Here is a 20277-nt window from a genome sequence, read left to right as displayed (position 1 = left end):
TGACATATACTTCTGCAGCCTGGGTTGGAATCCAGCGCACTACTATTTCAGCACTTTCCTCCAGAGCCATATATTTAGAGGTAACAATTCCTTTCCAACAGGGGAAGATCCAGTAACATGCATTGTGATCCAGGACTAAACCCCTACAGCAACCTATTCACATACTTTAACAAGCTTACTACATATTAGCCAGACATAAATGTATACTGAATATTGATACGTAATGTAAAGTGAATAATTCATTGTATACTATTGTGGGTATGAATATTATGGGTAGCCAATGTACAATGAACCATTAAAAGGTACATTGTGTTCCTAGTCCAAATGTGTTATTTTTCTGATGTCTACATTAGAGTTCACGAGATAAACTAAAGGGTACTAATGCAGGATGAGAAACAATGAAAACCATCACTATTTCAATGTCCGTTTTCTGGAGTCGTTATTCAAAATGAGAGGCAAATAGAGCTGTCTATGAATGTAACATGTTCCCATACCTTCAAAAAGATACCACAGAATGTAAAAAGTGCAAGAGCGTTTTAAAAGGCTAATTCTACGTCCACATGCAAATAGCCCTTGATCTGATGAATGTCGTAGTAACAGGGAGAAGCTAATTGAGAGAGGACTTTGTTCAGTGGCCACAGCCTGACCAATCACATTCTGTTTCAAATAGTACATCGAAGGAACCAGAACAGGACAAATGTAAAGTATTGCTAAGTTTATGTTGTTTGTATAAATTGCAGTAGTTTGTCCTCCTCCTCAGTTAAACACTCCACACACACACCAAAAACCCTAAACCCTGACCCTAATTGTAACCCTAACCCTAAACCTAAGCCCTAAGCCTAAAAAAGCCTTTATCCTTTTGGGGACCGGACTTCTGGTCCCCACAAGGATAGTAAAACCCAAACACACACACTCTCTGCTGCTAAAAATAATTTTCTTTAGTTAGTCATGTCGTTTATAGCATAAACACTCAAAAATGAAAATATAGAAATATTGGTTATTGTTGGTGGTTTTCTGAGTGGCAAGAGGTAGTAAATCAAGACGTTTAATATTGTTTGTTTGTTACAGTATATCTCCATCTGCTGGACGGTTGATTGAGTAGTAAATCTGCACATCAGAGTATATACAGTACATAGGCCTGGATAGATTTGCGAAAACTAAACAGATTCACATTCAAGGATCAATAGGTAAATAATAATACAATTGATTGAAATTAACAAAAATCTTTCTTTAAAAAAGACAATACAGCAGTCGTTTTTAGTTTAGACTTCATCAAAGTGAGAATACATCAATATGGATGTGATTTAAACCTAGACTAAATTAAAGATTCAATCAATCAAAATAAATTGTACATACCAAACTATAAGAGCATTAACCATCATTCTAATATGGGGAACTCTACAGTTTACACAGCACAGCAGAATCATTTTTGTACCCAACCCATATCCCAGGATAGAGGGGTTTAGTGAACGTGCTTTCGACTGTGTGGAGGAGGGTCATTGTGTCAGAGATGCTGTAGAAGGACAGAGTACCTGCCTTGTGATCCAGGTACACTCCTACTCTGGAGGACTGAGGGCCTGATACTTTAGTCTCAACATTATTGTGTCTGAAACGATAACCATTACCAGAGAACTCTAAACCCCAAGACTTGTCATTGTATCCGAATCTGGACTCATTAACCATCCGTATTCTACTTATGTCTTTATATGAGACTGCTGTAACAGTCCCATGATGACCCTCCACCTCCCAGTAACAGCGTCCAGACAGACCCTCTCTACAAAGGACCTGCCACCAATCAGTGAATCTGTCTGGATGGTCAGGATTCGGATCGTTAACAGCATTAACAACTGTCACCTTTCTGTTTCCCTCAGACAGAGAGAGGGATTTCTGTGCTGTGTTTGGGTCCAGTGTGAGCTGACAGGAATCTGGGAGAAGAACAGAGACCAATGAGAGGAGTTAGAACAGTAAGTTAAGGCACATACTATACTCTATCTACCCTGTCTTTGATTACAGCAGAGCAGACATCATCGAGAGCAGTATCTACTATTGAAATATCACAAGGTTTGTGAGGAGTGTCAGAAAAGGAGGCTGTTCGTTACTTGAGGAAGAAACTCACATTGTAAGAAGTGTTCTCTGTTGGGCTCTGGAGACAGTACATCATTCACTGAATTCACTACAAAGATACAAAATATTATCAACATATCGTGTTGTACATGGTGTGAAGTGGGTGTTCTTATGTATTGTGTTAGTATTCATTTAAACCCACCTATGGTGGAGATCTTGATCCATTCTCCTGTAAGGAAGTCTTCTAGTTTCTCTCTGACATCAGAAACAGCCTTAATCACATCTCCAAGGAACTGAGGACGTTTATCAATGCTGGCTGAGTCTGAAGAGACACTGGGACTGGAGAAAGACAGATAACTCTAGAGAGAAAGAGAGAGCGAGAGAGAGAGAATAATAAAAAATACAAAAATTGTTCTCTAATATTTTTATTGATAACATATGTCAGCAATCATGACTACAAATATACAGAATTAAATATAATAGACCAAATGTATAGTTTCACAACAAGTTTATTTCTGTATCACCTGTATCAATGAAGTTTAGGTACCTGGAGGAAATGGATGTGATCCTCTGTGTGTGAGAGCTGCTCCAGCTCAGCGTTTCTCCTCCTCAGCTCAGCTATCTCCTGCTCCAGCTGCTCCAGGAGTCCATCAGCTTGACTCACTTGAGCCTTCTCCTGGTCTCTGATCAGCTCCTTCACCTCAGAGCACCTTCTCTCAATGGAGTGGATCAGCTCAGTAAAGATCCTATCACTGTCCTCCACTGCTGCCTGTGCAGAGTGCTGTTCAGGCACAAAGAGAGAAGAGAAGGCTCCATGTTAAGTCGAATACTTTATCCCCAGGCCATTTTATTACAGAGGAATAAGGTTCTACCTAGAAGCCTTTTCATCTGAATAAGCTTTCTCACTGATGGTATCAGTCTAGCCACCCCAACGAAACCCAGAAACAATACAAGTAGAATAAACAACAATCAAAATCATAGGTACAACCGACTGTAAGTGAACTAATGCAAAGAACAGAGATTCCCAATTACCCACAACCCAACCCTCCAGCAAAATGTACAACCTAAAAGTTAAAGGGTTCTAGGTAGAAACCTTCATAGAGGCCCACATAAATACTATTCACTGATTGTACAAAACATTAAGAACACCTTAATATTGTGTTGCACTTGACCACCCTGCCCCTTGCCCTCTGAACAGCCTTGAAACATGGACACTACAAGCTGTCGAAAGACTTCCACAGGAATGTGAACCATGTTGTCTCCAATGCTTCCCACAGTTGGCTGCATATCCTTTGGGTGGTAGACCATTCTTGATACACACAGGAAACTGTTGAGCATGAAACACCCAGCAGCGTTGCAGTTTGTGACAAAAACCAGTGCACCTACAACCATACCCTATTCAAAGGCACTTCAATCTTTTGTCTTTCCCATTCACCTTCTGAATGAAACACACACGCACGCACGCACGCACGCACGCACGCACACACACACACACACACACACACACACACACACACACACACACACACACACACACACACACACACACACACACACACACACACACACACACACACACACACACACACACACACACACACACACACACACACACACACACACACAATCCATGTCTCAATTGTCTCAAGGTTTAAAAATCCTTTTTTAACCTGTATCCACCCCTTCATCTACACTGACTGAAGTGGATTTAACAAGTGACATCAATGAGGGATCATAGCTTTCACCTGGATTCACCTGGTCAGTCTATATCATGGAAAGAGCAGGCGTCCTTAATGTTTTGTACACTCAGTGTATATTACCTCAGTTACCTCAAGTACCTCGTACCCCTGTACATTGACTGGGTACCGGTATTCCTTGTCATAGCCTCATTATTGTTATTGAATTGTGTTACTATATAGTTTTTTTTTTTAATAGTACAGTTTTCTTACTTTTTAACTCTGCATTGTTGGGAAAGTGTTCGTAGGTAAGAATTTCACTATGAAGTCTGCACCTGTTGTATTTGGCGAATGTGACAAATACAATTTTATTATTACTTACTACAGTGTTTTTTGGGGTAGATAATACTGAAGTATTCACAATAGTATTTCAGTATATTACAACATTTTATAGTAAGTACTACACATGATCAACAGATACTTGTGTTTAGTATAGTATTCTACAGTATACTACAGTTTCTATATAATGAAATGGTAAGTACTGTAATATTCTATCGTAAACTGTAGTATTTTTCATTCGGTGGTACTGGGTAGATCCCTTTCCAGAGGTTTCTACCTAGAATCATAAAGGGCCTAGAATCAGAAACGGTCCTACTTAAACAGGTTGAATAACCCTTAATGGTTCCTTTTTATAAGAGTGTATTTCATCTCTGACAGCCCAGAGAGCCTGTTCCCCACAGTGAGTCTCCGTAGGATTGGAGAGTGTCCTCTCTCTCTGACTGGCTGACTGGAGGAGGCAAGTGAAATGGTGCATCTCCAGTCCTCTGGGCCAAGTTTTTCAAAAGTTATCTGATCGGATTTCGGAAATCGGATAGGATTAAATGTTAGAATTGGGTTTTTCAACATTTACAATTTATATTCTGATCTTCTGGATAGGAATTCTAATTCGGTAATCTAATCTGACCTTTCATCAGGATTAAAAGTAGTTTTAGCATTTTTCTAATCTCAAAAATAGTGATGAGGATGGTTTTAATGCTGATAATCAGGATGATCTTAATCCCACTGGAAACAGTGGATTCAGGGTGGATTTAGAAAGGTAAAAGTCACAACAACGAATACATGTCAATGTAACTAAGGGGAGGAGTTTTCAAAAAAATGGAAAACGAAGGTTCATTATGTTAAATTGACCGCAGTATAGTTTCTTTGTCAATTGTTATATGTCTCTCTTTAATCTAGGTACCTTTATGCATTTAGTTTACTCATCTCTGTGTCCCTATGACAGCGTAGAAGTAGTACCATAACTAGTCCAGGAAACTGGCCCAAGAAACAGGTAGAGAGATCTGATCGGAAATTGCAAAAAAAAGAATAATTATCCAGATTGAATTTTTGAAAAACTGGTCCCTGGTCAATTATACTTACCTTGAGAGACTCCACAGCCTGTTGGAGCTCCTTCAGCTCCTTCTCTCTCTCCTGGATTCTCTGCTGGAGCTTCTGCTGACTCATCCCCAGCTGACTCTATGGAGAAACACTGTTCATTGAGCTATCAAGGTTTATTTGTCCAGTAGTGCAATAGTATAGTATTATGATATAGGGCCATAGAGAGTAGAATTTAAATTGTAATAAAGTCCCACTGCAAAATTATTTATCTATGTTGTTAAGTTGAATTATTATGTTTCTTTACAGTACTCATATCATATAGTTTAAACAGAACTTTGGACTCTTAAGAAAATGATGGTGTGTGACAACAGCTAATGGTGATACATTTAGACAATGTTTTACATGTAACTAATTATATGTCTTTATCTCATATTCAAACAGCTCTCCTGCTGTATATTTAATCATTTCTTTATCAGAGTCACCAACAAGTTATTCTGGTCTAACCTGTTTCTCGGTCCTCTCCGCTGCAGCTGACACTGTATCATGGCCTTTATGATCATCCACCATACACAGATAACAGATACAATTCTGATCGGTACGACAGTAAATCTTCAGCAGTTCGTCATGACGGGAGCAGATGTTCTCCTGTAGCTGTGTGGAAGCTTTGACCAGCTTGTGATTCTTTAGTCCAGGGACACTATAGTGAGGCTGGAGGTGAGTCTTGCAGGAAGACACCAGACACACCAGACAGGACATGAGGGCTTTCTGCTTCCTGGTCCCAGTGCAGAAATCACATGCCACATCTCCAGGTCCAGCATAGCACAGATCAGGGGGATCAGCCTGAATTGCTGTCTTCTTCAGTTTCTCCACCACTTCAGCCAACATGTTATTTTTTCTCAGAGCAGGCCTTGGAGTGAAGGTCTGTCTGCACTGAGGACAGCTGTAGATCCCCGTCAGATCATCCTGATCCCAGCAGCCCTCAATACAGCTCCAACAGTAACTGTGTCCACAGGGAATAGTGACTGGCTCCTTCAGTAGATCCAGACAGACAGAACAACAGAACTGGTCCTGGTCCAGCAGAATTCCCTGTTGAGCCATTTGGACGGTTGTTGTTCACTTTCACACGGACAAACGGCACCGAGATTCAGATAAGTTTTGTTTCCCCAGAAGAAAGTTCGTGGGAGGGGAGGGACTTCCTGGTTCTGCCAGAAGGTGGGGTTAGTTAGCGGGAGGGAGATAGAGGAATGTCGTCCGATGCAATAACGAATATCCTGTTGCCTCGGCTGGTTTACAGGTCTACGCTGCTTTGTGACATATACTTCTGCAGCCTGGGTTGGAATCCAGCCCACTGCTACTTCAACACACTTTCCTCCAGAGCCATATATTTAGAGAGGTAACAATTATTCTCAGGGGTTGCTCCAGGTAACATGCATTGTGATCCTGGACTAAACATGAGTGCTTTCTGGTCGAAGCCTGAAGTCCTGTTTACTACATATTATCCAGATATAAATGTATACTGGATATTGAAACATAATGTAAAGGGAATGATTGATATACCTCTGTGTCCAGAATTCATTGTATACTATTGTGGGTATGAATATTATGGGTAGCCAATGTACAATGAACCATTAAAAGGTACATTGTGTTCCTAGTCCAAATGTGTTATTTTTCTGATGTCTACATTAGAGTTCACGAGATAAACTAAAGTGTACTAATGCAGGATGAGAAATAATGAAAACCATCACTATTTCAATGTCCGTTTTCTGGAGTCGTCATTCAAAATGAGAGGCAAATAGAGCTGTCTATGAATGTAGCATGTTCCCATACCTTCAAAAAGATACCACAGAATGTAAAAAGTGCAAGAGCGTTTTAAAAGGCTAATTCTACGTCCACATGCAAATAGCCCTTGATCTGATGAATGTCGTAGTAACAGGGAGAAGCTAATTGAGAGAGGACTTTGTTCAGTGGCCACAGCCTGACCAATCACATTCTGTTTCAAATAGTACATCGAAGGAACCAGAACAGGACAAATGTAAAGTATTGCTAAGTTTATGTTGTTTGTATAAATTGCAGTAGTTTGTCCTCCTCCTCAGTTAAACACTCCACACACACACCAAAAACCCTAAACCCTGACCCTAATTGTAACCCTAACCCTAAACCTAAGCCCTAAGCCTAAAAAAGCCTTTATCCTTTTGGGGACCGGACTTCTGGTCCCCACAAGGATAGTAAAACCCAAACACACACACGCTCACACACACACTCTCTGCTGCTAAAAATAATTTTCTTTAGTTAGTCATGTCGTTTATAGCATAAACACTCAAAAATGAAAATATAGAAATATTGGTTATTGTTGGTGGTTTTCTGAGTGGCAAGAGGTAGTAAATCAAGACGTTTAATATTGTTTGTTTGTTACAGTATATCTCCATCTGCTGGACGGTTGATTGAGTAGTAAATCTGCACATCAGAGTATATACAGTACATAGGCCTGGATAGATTTGCGAAAACTAAACAGATTCACATTCAAGGATCAATAGGTAAATAATAATACAAGTGATTGAAATTAACAAAAATCTTTCTTTAAAAAAGACAATACAGCAGTCGTTTTTTAGTTTAGACTTCATCAAAGTGAGAATACATCAATATGGATGTGATTTAAACCTAGACTAAATTAAAGATTCAATCAATCAAAATAAATTGTACATACCAAACTATAAGAGCATTAACCATCATTCTAATATGGGGAACTCTACAGTTTACACAGCACAGCAGAATTATTTTGGTTCTCAACCCATATCCCATGATAGAGGGGTTTAGTGAACGTGGTTTGGACTCTGTGGAGGAGGGTCATTGTGTCAGAGATGCTCAAGAAGGTCAGAATACCTGCCTTGTGATCCAGGTTAACTCCTACACTGGAGGACTAAGGGCCTGATACTTTAGTGTCAACATTATTGTGTCTGAAACTATTACCATTACTAGAGAACTCTAAACCCCAAGACTTGTCATTGTATCCGAATCTGGAATCATTAACCATCCGTATTCTACTTATGTCGTTATATGAGACTGCTGTAACAGTCCCATGATGACCCTCCACCTCCCAGTAACAGCGTCCAGACAGACCTTCTCTACAAAGGACCTGCCACCAACCAGTGAATCTGTCTGGATGGTCAGGATTCGGATCGTTAACAGCCGTTAACTGTCACCTTTCTGTTTCCCTCAGACAGAGAGAGGGATTTCTGTGCTGTGTTTGGGTCCAGTGTGAGCTGACAGGAATCTGGGAGAAGAACAGAGACCAATGAGAGGAGTTAGAACAGTAAGTTAAGGCACATACTATACTCTATCTACCCTGTCTTTGATTACAGCAGAGCAGACATCATCGAGAGCAGTATCTACTATTGAAATATCACAAGGTTTGTGAGGAGTGTCAGAAAAAGGAGGCTGTTCGTTACTTGAGGAAGAAACTCACATTGTAAGAAGTGTTCTCTGTTGGGCTCTGGAGACAGTACATCATTCACTGAATTCACTACAAAGATACAAAATATTATCAACATATCGTGTTGTACATGGTGTGAAGTGGGTGTTCTTATGTATTGTGTTAGTATTCATTTAAACCCACCTATGGTGGAGATCTTGATCCATTCTCCTGTAAGGAAGTCTTCTAGTTTCTCTCTGACATCAGAAACAGCCTTAATCACATCTCCAAGGAACTGAGGACGTTTATCAATGCTGGCTGAGTCTGAAGAGACACTGGGACTGGAGAAAGACAGATAACTCTAGAGAGAAAGAGAGAACGAGAGAGAGAGAATAATAAAAAATACAAAAATTGTTCTCTAATATTTTTATTGATAACATATGTCAGCAATCATGACTACAAATATACAGAATTAAATATAATAGACCAAATGTATAGTTTCACAACAAGTTTATTTCTGTATCACCTGTATCAATGAAGTTTAGGTACCTGGAGGAAATGGATGTGATCCTCTGTGTGTGAGAGCTGCTCCAGCTCAGCGTTTCTCCTCCTCAGCTCAGCTATCTCCTGCTCCAGCTGCTCCAGGAGTCCATCAGCTTGACTCACTTGAGCCTTCTCCTGGTCTCTGATCAGCTCCTTCACCTCAGAGCACCTTCTCTCAATGGAGTGGATCAGCTCAGTAAAGATCCTATCACTGTCCTCCACTGCTGCCTGTGCAGAGTGCTGTTCAGGCACAAAGAGAGAAGAGAAGGCTCCATGTTAAGTCGAATACTTTATCCCCAGGCCATTTTATTACAGAGGAATAAGGTTCTACCTAGAAGCCTTTTCATCTGAATAAGCTTTCTCACTGATGGTATCAGTCTAGCCACCCCAACGAAACCCAGAAACAATACAAGTAGAATAAACAACAATCAAAATCATAGGTACAACCGACTGTAAGTGAACTAATGCAAAGAACAGAGATTCCCAATTACCCACAACCCAACCCTCCAGCAAAATGTACAACCTAAAAGTTAAAGGGTTCTAGGTAGAAACCTTCATAGAGGCCCACATAAATACTATTCACTGATTGTACAAAACATTAAGAACACCTTAATATTGTGTTGCACTTGACCACCCTGCCCCTTGCCCTCTGAACAGCCTTGAAACATGGACACTACAAGCTGTCGAAAGACTTCCACAGGAATGTGAACCATGTTGTCTCCAATGCTTCCCACAGTTGGCTGCATATCCTTTGGGTGGTAGACCATTCTTGATACACACAGGAAACTGTTGAGCATGAAACACCCAGCAGCGTTGCAGTTCGTGACAAAAACCAGTGCACCTACAACCATACCCCATTCAAAGGCACTTCAATCTTTTGTCTTTCCCATTCACCTTCTGAATGAAACACACACACACACACACACTCACACGCACACACACACACACACACACACACACACACACACACACACACACACACACACACACACACACACACACACACACACACACACACACACACACACACACACACACACACACACACACACACACACACACACACACACACACACACACACACACACACACACAATCCATGTCTCAATTGTCTCAAGGTTTAAAAATCCTTTTTTAACCTGTCTCCTCCCCTTCATCTACACTGACTGAAGTGGATTTCACAAGTGACATCAATGAGGGATCATAGCTTTCACCTGGATTCACCTGGTCAGTCTATATCATGGAAAGAGCAGGCGTCCTTAATGTTTTGTACACTCAGTGTATATTACCTCAGTTACCTCAAGTACCTCGTACCCCTGTACATTGACTGGGTACCGGTATTCCTTGTCATAGCCTCATTATTGTTATTGAATTGTGTTACTATATAGTTTTTTTTTAATAGTACAGTTTTCTTACTTTTTAACTCTGCATTGTTGGGAAAGTGTTCGTAGGTAAGAATTTCACTATGAAGTCTGCACCTGTTGTATTTGGCGAATGTGACAAATACAATTTTATTATTACTTACTACAGTGTTTTTGGGGTAGATAATACTGAAGTATTCACAATAGTATTTCAGTATATTACAACATTTTATAGTAAGTACTACACATGATCAACAGATACTTGTGTTTAGTATAGTATTCTACAGTATACTACAGTTTCTATATAATGAAATGGTAAGTACTGTAATATTCTATCGTAAACTGTAGTATTTTTCATTCGGTGGTACTGGGTAGATCCCTTTCCAGAGGTTTCTACCTAGAATCATAAAGGGCCTAGAATCAGAAACGGTCCTACTTAAACAGGTTGAATAACCCTTAATGGTTCCTTTTTATAAGAGTGTATTTCATCTCTGACAGCCCAGAGAGCCTGTTCCCCACAGTGAGTCTCCGTAGGATTGGAGAGTGTCCTCTCTCTCTGACTGGCTGACTGGAGGAGGCAAGTGAAATGGTGCATCTCCAGTCCTCTGGGCCAAGTTTTTCAAAAGTTATCTGATCGGATTTCGGAAATCGGATAGGATTAAATGTTAGAATTGGGTTTTTCAACATTTACAATTTATATTCTGATCTTCTGGATAGGAATTCTAATTCGGTAATCTAATCTGACCTTTCATCAGGATTAAAAGTAGTTTTAGCATTTTTCTAATCTCAAAAATAGTGATGAGGATGGTTTTAATGCTGATAATCAGGATGATCTTAATCCCACTGGAAACAGTGGATTCAGGGTGGATTTAGAAAGGTAAAAGTCACAACAACGAATACATGTCAATGTAACTAAGGGGAGGAGTTTTAAAAAAATGGAAAACGAAGGTTCATTATGTTAAATTGACCGCAGTATAGTTTCTTTGTCAATTGTTATATGTCTCTCTTTAATCTAGGTACCTTTATGCATTTAGTTTACTCATCTCTGTGTCCCTATGACAGCGTAGAAGTAGTACCATAACTAGTCCAGGAAACTGGCCCAAGAAACAGGTAGAGATCTGATCGGAAATTGCAAAAAAAAAAAAGAATAATTATCCAGATTGAATTTTTTGAAAAACTGGTCCCTGGTCAATTATACTTACCTTGAGAGACTCCACAGCCTGTTGGAGCTCCTTCAGCTCCTTCTCTCTCTCCTGGATTCTCTGCTGGAGCTTCTGCTGACTCATCCCCAGCTGACTCTATGGAGAAACACTGTTCATTGAGCTATCAAGGTTTATTTGTCCAGTAGTGCAATAGTATAGTATTATGATATAGGGCCATAGAGAGTAGAATTTAAATTGTAATAAAGTCCCACTGCAAAATTATTTATCTATGTTGTTAAGTTGAATTATTATGTTTCTTTACAGTATCTGAATTTTATCATATAGTTTAAAACAGAACTTTGGACTCTTAAGAAAATGATGGTGTGTGACAACAGCTAATGGTGATACATTTAGACAATGTTTTACATGTAATAATTATATGTCTTTATCTCATATTCAAACAGCTCTCCTGCTGTATATTTAATCATTTCTTTATCAGAGTCACCAACAAGTTATTCTGGTCTAACCTGTTTCTCGGTCCTCTCCGCTGCAGCTGACACTGTATCATGGCCTTTATGATCATCCACCATACACAGATAACAGATACAATTCTGATCGGTACGACAGTAAATCTTCAGCAGTTCGTCATGACGGGAGCAGATGTTCTCCTGTAGCTGTGTGGAAGCTTTGACCAGCTTGTGATTCTTTAGTCCAGGGACACTATAGTGAGGCTGGAGGTGAGTCTTGCAGGAAGACACCAGACACACCAGACAGGACATGAGGGCTTTCTGCTTCCTGGTCCCAGTGCAGAAATCACATGCCACATCTCCAGGTCCAGCATAGCACAGATCAGGGGGATCAGCCTGAATTGCTGTCTTCTTCAGTTTCTCCACCACTTCAGCCAACATGTTATTTTTTCTCAGAGCAGGCCTTGGAGTGAAGGTCTGTCTGCACTGAGGACAGCTGTAGATCCCCTTCAGATCATCCTGATCCCAGCAGCCCTCAATACAGCTCCAACAGTAACTGTGTCCACAGGGAATAGTGACTGGCTCCTTCAGTAGATCCAGACAGACAGAACAACAGAACTGGTCCTGGTCCAGCAGAATTCCCTGTTGAGCCATTTGGACGGTTGTTGTTCACTTTCACACGGACAAACGGCACCGAGATTCAGATAAGTTTTGTTTCCCCAGAAGAAAGTTTGTGGGAGGGGAGGGACTTCCTGGTTCTGCCAGAAGGTGGGGTTAGTTAGCGGGAGGGAGATAGAGGAATATCCTGCAATAACGAATATCCTGTTGCCTCGGCTGGTTTACAGGTCTACGCTGCTTTGTGACATATACTTCTGCAGCCTGGGTTGGAATCCAGACCACTGCTACTTCAACACACTTTCCTCCAGAGCCATATATTTAGAGGTAACAATTATTCTCAGGGGTTGCTCCAGGTAACATGCATTGTGATCCTGGACTAAACATGAGTGCTTTCTATTCAAGCTTTGAAGTCCTGTTTACTACATATTATCCAGATATAAATGTATACTGGATATATTGAAACATAATGTAAAGGGAATGATTGATATACCTCTGTGTCCAGAATTCATTGTATACTATTGTGGGTATGAATATTATGGGTAGCCAATGTACAATGAACCATTAAAAGGTACATTGTGTTCCTAGTCCAAATGTGTTATTTTTCTGATGTCTACATTAGAGTTCACGAGATAAACTAAAGTGTACTAATGCAGGATGAGAAATAATGAAAACCATCACTATTTCAATGTCCGTTTTCTGGAGTCGTTATTCAAAATGAGAGGCAAATAGAGCTGTCTATGAATGTAGCATGTTCCCATACCTTCAAAAAGATACCACAGAATGTAAAAAGTGCAAGAGCGTTTTAAAAGGCTAATTCTACGTCCACATGCAAATAGCCCTTGATCTGATGAATGTCGTAGTAACAGGGAGAAGCTAATTGAGAGAGGACTTTGTTCAGTGGCCACAGCCTGACCAATCACATTCTGTTTCAAATAGTACATCGAAGGAACCAGAACAGGACAAATGTAAAGTATTGCTAAGTTTATGTTGTTTGTATAAATTGCAGTAGTTTGTCCTCCTCCTCAGTTAAACACTCCACACACACACCAAAAACCCTAAACCCTGACCCTAATTGTAACCCTAACCCTAAACCTAAGCCCTAAGCCTAAAAAAGCCTTTATCCTTTTGGGGACCGGACTTCTGGTCCCCACAAGGATAGTAAAACCCAAAAACACACACACTCTCTGCTGCTAAAAATAATTTTCTTTAGTTAGTCATGTCGTTTATAGCATAAACACTCAAAAATGAAAATATAGAAATATTGGTTATTGTTGGTGGTTTTCTGAGTGGCAAGAGGTAGTAAATCAAGACGTTTAATATTGTTTGTTTGTTACAGTATATCTCCATCTGCTGGACGGTTGATTGAGTAGTAAATCTGCACATCAGAGTATATACAGTACATAGGCCTGGATAGATTTGCGAAAACTAAACAGATTCACATTCAAGGATCAATAGGTAAATAATAATACAATTGATTGAAATTAACAAAAATCTTTCTTTAAAAAAGACAATACAGCAGTCGTTTTTTAGTTTAGACTTCATCAAAGTGAGAATACATCAATATGGATGTGATTTAAACCTAGACTAAATTAAAGATTCAATCAATCAAAATAAATTGTACATACCAAACTATAAGAGCATTAACCATCATTCTAATATGGGGAACTCTACAGTTTACACAGCACAGCAGAATCATTTTTGTACCCAACCCATATCCCAGGATAGAGGGGTTTAGTGAACGTGCTTTCGACTGTGTGGAGGAGGGTCATTGTGTCAGAGATGCTGTAGAAGGACAGAGTACCTGCCTTGTGATCCAGGTACACTCCTACTCTGGAGGACTGAGGGCCTGATACTTTAGTCTCAACATTATTGTGTCTGAAACGATAACCATTACCAGAGAACTCTAAACCCCAAGACTTGTCATTGTATCCGAATCTGGACTCATTAACCATCCGTATTCTACTTATGTCTTTATATGAGACTGCTGTAACAGTCCCATGATGACCCTCCACCTCCCAGTAACAGCGTCCAGACAGACCCTCTCTACAAAGGACCTGCCACCAATCAGTGAATCTGTCTGGATGGTCAGGATTCGGATCGTTAACAGCATTAACAACTGTCACCTTTCTGTTTCCCTCAGACAGAGAGAGGGATTTCTGTGCTGTGTTTGGGTCCAGTGTGAGCTGACAGGAATCTGGGAGAAGAACAGAGACCAATGAGAGGAGTTAGAACAGTAAGTTAAGGCACATACTATACTCTATCTACCCTGTCTTTGATTACAGCAGAGCAGACATCATCGAGAGCATTATCTACTATTGAAATATCACAAGGTTTGTGAGGAGTGTCAGAAAAAGGAGGCTGTTCGTTACTTGAGGAAGAAACTCACATTGTAAGAAGTGTTCTCTGTTGGGCTCTGGAGACAGTACATCATTCACTGAATTCACTACAAAGATACAAAATATTATCAACATATCGTGTTGTACATGGTGTGAAGTGGGTGTTCTTATGTATTGTGTTAGTATTCATTTAAACCCACCTATGGTGGAGATCTTGATCCATTCTCCTGTAAGGAAGTCTTCTAGTTTCTCTCTGACATCAGAAACAGCCTTAATCACATCTCCAAGGAACTGAGGACGTTTATCAATGCTGGCTGAGTCTGAAGAGACACTGGGACTGGAGAAAGACAGATAACTCTAGAGAGAAAGAGAGAGCGAGAGAGAGAGAATAATAAAAAATACAAAAATTGTTCTCTAATATTTTTATTGATAACATATGTCAGCAATCATGACTACAAATATACAGAATTAAATATAATAGACCAAATGTATAGTTTCACAACAAGTTTATTTCTGTATCACCTGTATCAATGAAGTTTAGGTACCTGGAGGAAATGGATGTGATCCTCTGTGTGTGAGAGCTGCTCCAGCTCAGCGTTTCTCCTCCTCAGCTCAGCTATCTCCTGCTCCAGCTGCTCCAGGAGTCCATCAGCTTGACTCACTTGAGCCTTCTCCTGGTCTCTGATCAGCTCCTTCACCTCAGAGCACCTTCTCTCAATGGAGTGGATCAGCTCAGTAAAGATCCTATCACTGTCCTCCACTGCTGCCTGTGCAGAGTGCTGTTCAGGCACAAAGAGAGAAGAGAAGGCTCCATGTTAAGTCGAATACTTTATCCCCAGGCCATTTTATTACAGAGGAATAAGGTTCTACCTAGAAGCCTTTTCATCTGAATAAGCTTTCTCACTGATGGTATCAGTCTAGCCACCCCAACGAAACCCAGAAACAATACAAGTAGAATAAACAACAATCAAAATCATAGGTACAACCGACTGTAAGTGAACTAATGCAAAGAACAGAGATTCCCAATTACCCACAACCCAACCCTCCAGCAAAATGTACAACCTAAAAGTTAAAGGGTTCTAGGTAGAAACCTTCATAGAGGCCCACATAAATACTATTCACTGATTGTACAAAACATTAAGAACACCTTAATATTGTGTTGCACTTGACCACCCTGCCCCTTGCCCTCTGAACAGCCTTGAAACATGGACACTACAAGCTGTCGAAAGACTTCCACAGGAATGTGAACCATGTTGTCTCCAATGCTTCCACAGTTGGCTGCATATCCTTTGGGTGGTAGACCATTCTTGATACACACAGGAAACTGTTGAGCATGAAACACCCAGCAGCGTTGCAGTTTGTGACAAAAACCAGTGCACCTACAACCATACCCTATTCAAAGGCACTTCAATCTTTTGTCTTTCCCATTCACCTTCTGAATGAAACACACACGCACGCACGCACGCACACGCACGCACGCACGCACGCACGCACACACACACACACACACACACACACACACACACACACACACACACACACACACACACACACACACACACACACACACACACACACACACACACACACACAATCCATGTCTCAATTGTCTCAAGGTTTAAAAATCCTTTTTTAACCTGTATCCTCCCCTTCATCTACACTGACTGAAGTGGATTTAACAAGTGACATCAATGAGGGATCATAGCTTTCACCTGGATTCACCTGGTCAGTCTATATCATGGAAAGAGCAGGCGTCCTTAATGTTTTGTACACTCAGTGTATATTACCTCAGTTACCTCAAGTACCTCGTACCCCTGTACATTGACTGGGTACCGGTATTCCTTGTCATAGCCTCATTATTGTTATTGAATTGTGTTACTATATAGTTTTTTTTTTAATAGTACAGTTTTCTTACTTTTTAACTCTGCATTGTTGGGAAAGTGTTCGTAGGTAAGAATTTCACTATGAAGTCTGCACCTGTTGTATTTGGCGAATGTGACAAATACAATTTTATTATTACTTACTACAGTGTTTTTTGGGGTAGATAATACTGAAGTATTCACAATAGTATTTCAGTATATTACAACATTTTATAGTAAGTACTACACATGATCAACAGATACTTGTGTTTAGTATAGTATTCTACAGTATACTACAGTTTCTATATAATGAAATGGTAAGTACTGTAATATTCTATCGTAAACTGTAGTATTTTTCATTCGGTGGTACTGGGTAGATCCCTTTCCAGAGGTTTCTACCTAGAATCATAAAGGGCCTAGAATCAGAAACGGTCCTACTTAAACAGGTTGAATAACCCTTAATGGTTCCTTTTTATAAGAGTGTATTTCATCTCTGACTGGGAGCCCAGAGAGCCTGTTCCCCACAGTGAGTCTCCGTAGGATTGGAGAGTGTCCTCTCTCTCTGACTGGCTGACTGGAGGAGGCAAGTGAAATGGTGCATCTCCAGTCCTCTGGGCCAAGTTTTTCAAAAGTTATCTGATCGGATTTCGGAAATCGGATAGGATTAAATGTTAGAATTGGGGTTTTCAACATTTACAATTTACATTCTGATCTTCTGGATAGGAATTCTAATTCGGTAATCTAATCTGACCTTTCATCAGGATTAAAAGTAGTTTTAGCATTTTTCTAATCTCAAAAATAGTGATGAGGATGGTTTTAATGCTGATAATCAGGATGATCTTAATCCCACTGGAAACAGTGGATTCAGGGTGGATTTAGAAAGGTAAAAGGCACAACAACGAATACATGTCAATGTAACTAAGGGGAGGAGGTTTAAAAAAAAATGGAAAACGAAGGTTCATTATGTTAAATTGACCGCAGTATAGTTTCTTTGTCAATTGTTATATGTCTCTCTTTAATCTAGGTACCTTTATGCATTTAGTTTACTCATCTCTGTGTCCCTATGACAGCGTAGAAGTAGTACCATAACTAGTCCAGGAAACTGGCCCAAGAAACAGGTAGAGAGATCTGATCGGAAATTGCAAAAAAAAGAATAATTATCCAGATTGAATTTTTGAAAAACTGGTCCCTGGTCAATTATACTTACCTTGAGAGACTCCACAGCCTGTTGGAGCTCCTTCAGCTCCTTCTCTCTCTCCTGGATTCTCTGCTGGAGCTTCTGCTGACTCATCCCCAGCTGACTCTATGGAGAAACACTGTTCATTGAGCTATCAAGGTTTATTTGTCCAGTAGTGCAATAGTATAGTATTATGATATAGGGCCATAGAGAGTAGAATTTAAATTGTAATAAAGTCCCACTGCAAAATTATTTATCTATGTTGTTAAGTTGAATTATTATGTTTCTTTACAGTACTCATATCATATAGTTTAAACAGAACTTTGGACTCTTAAGAAAATGATGGTGTGTGACAACAGCTAATGGTGATACATTTAGACAATGTTTTACATGTAACTAATTATATGTCTTTATCTCATATTCAAACAGCTCTCCTGCTGTATATTTAATCATTTCTTTATCAGAGTCACCAACAAGTTATTCTGGTCTAACCTGTTTCTCGGTCCTCTCCGCTGCAGCTGACACTGTATCATGGCCTTTATGATCATCCACCATACACAGATAACAGATACAATTCTGATCGGTACGACAGTAAATCTTCAGCAGTTCGTCATGACGGGAGCAGATGTTCTCCTGTAGCTGTGTGGAAGCTTTGACCAGCTTGTGATTCTTTAGTCCAGGGACACTATAGTGAGGCTGGAGGTGAGTCTTGCAGGAAGACACCAGACACACCAGACAGGACATGAGGGCTTTCTGCTTCCTGGTCCCAGTGCAGAAATCACATGCCACATCTCCAGGTCCAGCATAGCACAGATCAGGGGGATCAGCCTGAATTGCTGTCTTCTTCAGTTTCTCCACCACTTCAGCCAACATGTTATTTTTTCTCAGAGCAGGCCTTGGAGTGAAGGTCTGTCTGCACTGAGGACAGCTGTAGATCCCCGTCAGATCATCCTGATCCCAGCAGCCCTCAATACAGCTCCAACAGTAACTGTGTCCACAGGGAATAGTGACTGGCTCCTTCAGTAGATCCAGACAGACAGAACAACAGAACTGGTCCTGGTCCAGCAGAATTCCCTGTTGAGCCATTTGGACGGTTGTTGTTCACTTTCACACGGACAAACGGCACCGAGATTCAGATAAGTTTTGTTTCCCCAGAAGAAAGTTCGTGGGAGGGGAGGGACTTCCTGGTTCTGCCAGAAGGTGGGGTTAGTTAGCGGGAGGGAGATAGAGGAATGTCGTCCGATGCAATAACGAATATCCTGTTGCCTCGGCTGGTTTACAGGTCTACGCTGCTTTGTGACATATACTTCTGCAGCCTGGGTTGGAATCCAGCCCACTGCTACTTCAACACACTTTCCTCCAGAGCCATATATTTAGAGAGGTAACAATTATTCTCAGGGGTTGCTCCAGGTAACATGCATTGTGATCCTGGACTAAACATGAGTGCTTTCTGGTCGAAGCCTGAAGTCCTGTTTACTACATATTATCCAGATATAAATGTATACTGGATATTGAAACATAATGTAAAGGGAATGATTGATATACCTCTGTGTCCAGAATTCATTGTATACTATTGTGGGTATGAATATTATGGGTAGCCAATGTACAATGAACCATTAAAAGGTACATTGTGTTCCTAGTCCAAATGTGTTATTTTTCTGATGTCTACATTAGAGTTCACGAGATAAACTAAAGTGTACTAATGCAGGATGAGAAATAATGAAAACCATCACTATTTCAATGTCCGTTTTCTGGAGTCGTCATTCAAAATGAGAGGCAAATAGAGCTGTCTATGAATGTAGCATGTTCCCATACCTTCAAAAAGATACCACAGAATGTAAAAAGTGCAAGAGCGTTTTAAAAGGCTAATTCTACGTCCACATGCAAATAGCCCTTGATCTGATGAATGTCGTAGTAACAGGGAGAAGCTAATTGAGAGAGGACTTTGTTCAGTGGCCACAGCCTGACCAATCACATTCTGTTTCAAATAGTACATCGAAGGAACCAGAACAGGACAAATGTAAAGTATTGCTAAGTTTATGTTGTTTGTATAAATTGCAGTAGTTTGTCCTCCTCCTCAGTTAAACACTCCACACACACACCAAAAACCCTAAACCCTGACCCTAATTGTAACCCTAACCCTAAACCTAAGCCCTAAGCCTAAAAAAGCCTTTATCCTTTTGGGGACCGGACTTCTGGTCCCCACAAGGATAGTAAAACCCAAACACACACACGCTCACACACACAC

The 20277-nt window shown here is 40.3% G+C and overlaps 2 protein-coding genes and 1 pseudogene across 2 annotated transcripts; all 3 read right to left on the bottom strand.

Annotated features, from left to right (window-relative positions):
* Positions 1-819: 819 nt before the first annotated feature.
* On the bottom strand, positions 820-6291 carry LOC135517463 (tripartite motif-containing protein 16-like). Its single transcript, XM_064941774.1, has 6 exons — positions 5622-6291; positions 5160-5255; positions 2612-2845; positions 2267-2423; positions 2117-2173; positions 820-1925 (listed from the first exon to the last, which is right to left on the bottom strand). The coding sequence occupies exons 1-6, from the start codon at positions 6213-6215 to the stop codon at positions 1399-1401; spliced, it is 1665 nt and encodes a 554-aa protein (XP_064797846.1). The 5' UTR covers positions 6216-6291; the 3' UTR covers positions 820-1398.
* Positions 6292-7388: 1097 nt separating this feature from the next.
* On the bottom strand, positions 7389-12762 carry LOC135517462 (tripartite motif-containing protein 16-like; annotated as a pseudogene).
* Positions 12763-13849: 1087 nt separating this feature from the next.
* On the bottom strand, positions 13850-19191 carry LOC135517461 (tripartite motif-containing protein 16-like). The gene is made up of 6 exons (XM_064941773.1): positions 18522-19191; positions 18060-18155; positions 15539-15772; positions 15194-15350; positions 15044-15100; positions 13850-14851 (listed from the first exon to the last, which is right to left on the bottom strand). The coding sequence occupies exons 1-6, from the start codon at positions 19113-19115 to the stop codon at positions 14325-14327; spliced, it is 1665 nt and encodes a 554-aa protein (XP_064797845.1). The 5' UTR covers positions 19116-19191; the 3' UTR covers positions 13850-14324.
* Between the last annotated feature and the right edge of the window lie 1086 nt (positions 19192-20277).

The sequence above is a fragment of the Oncorhynchus masou genome, chromosome 28, assembly GCF_036934945.1.
Source record: "Oncorhynchus masou masou isolate Uvic2021 chromosome 28, UVic_Omas_1.1, whole genome shotgun sequence".
Classification (NCBI taxonomy): Eukaryota; Metazoa; Chordata; class Actinopteri; order Salmoniformes; family Salmonidae; genus Oncorhynchus; species Oncorhynchus masou.
This window is presented reverse-complemented; position numbering and strand designations above follow the sequence as displayed.

Bases quoted from the DNA above. Each gene is read 5' to 3' on its own strand.
- LOC135517463 (XM_064941774.1), bottom strand. From the start codon at position 6,215: ATGGCTCAACAGGGAATTCTGCTGGACCAGGACCAGTTCTGTTGTTCT. The intron at 2,846-5,159 runs GTAAGTATAATT...GTGCCTGAACAG, and splicing joins AGGCTGTGGAGTCTCTCAAG to CACTCTGCACAGGCAGCAGT. The intron at 2,424-2,611 runs GTACCTAAACTT...CTTTCTCTCTAG, and splicing joins ATCACATCCATTTCCTCCAG to AGTTATCTGTCTTTCTCCAG.
- LOC135517461 (XM_064941773.1), bottom strand. From the start codon at position 19,115: ATGGCTCAACAGGGAATTCTGCTGGACCAGGACCAGTTCTGTTGTTCT. The intron at 15,101-15,193 runs GTGGGTTTAAAT...GTATCTTTGTAG, and splicing joins GATCAAGATCTCCACCATAG to TGAATTCAGTGAATGATGTA. The intron at 14,852-15,043 runs GTGAGTTTCTTC...TTCTTCTCCCAG, and splicing joins CAGAGAACACTTCTTACAAT to ATTCCTGTCAGCTCACACTG.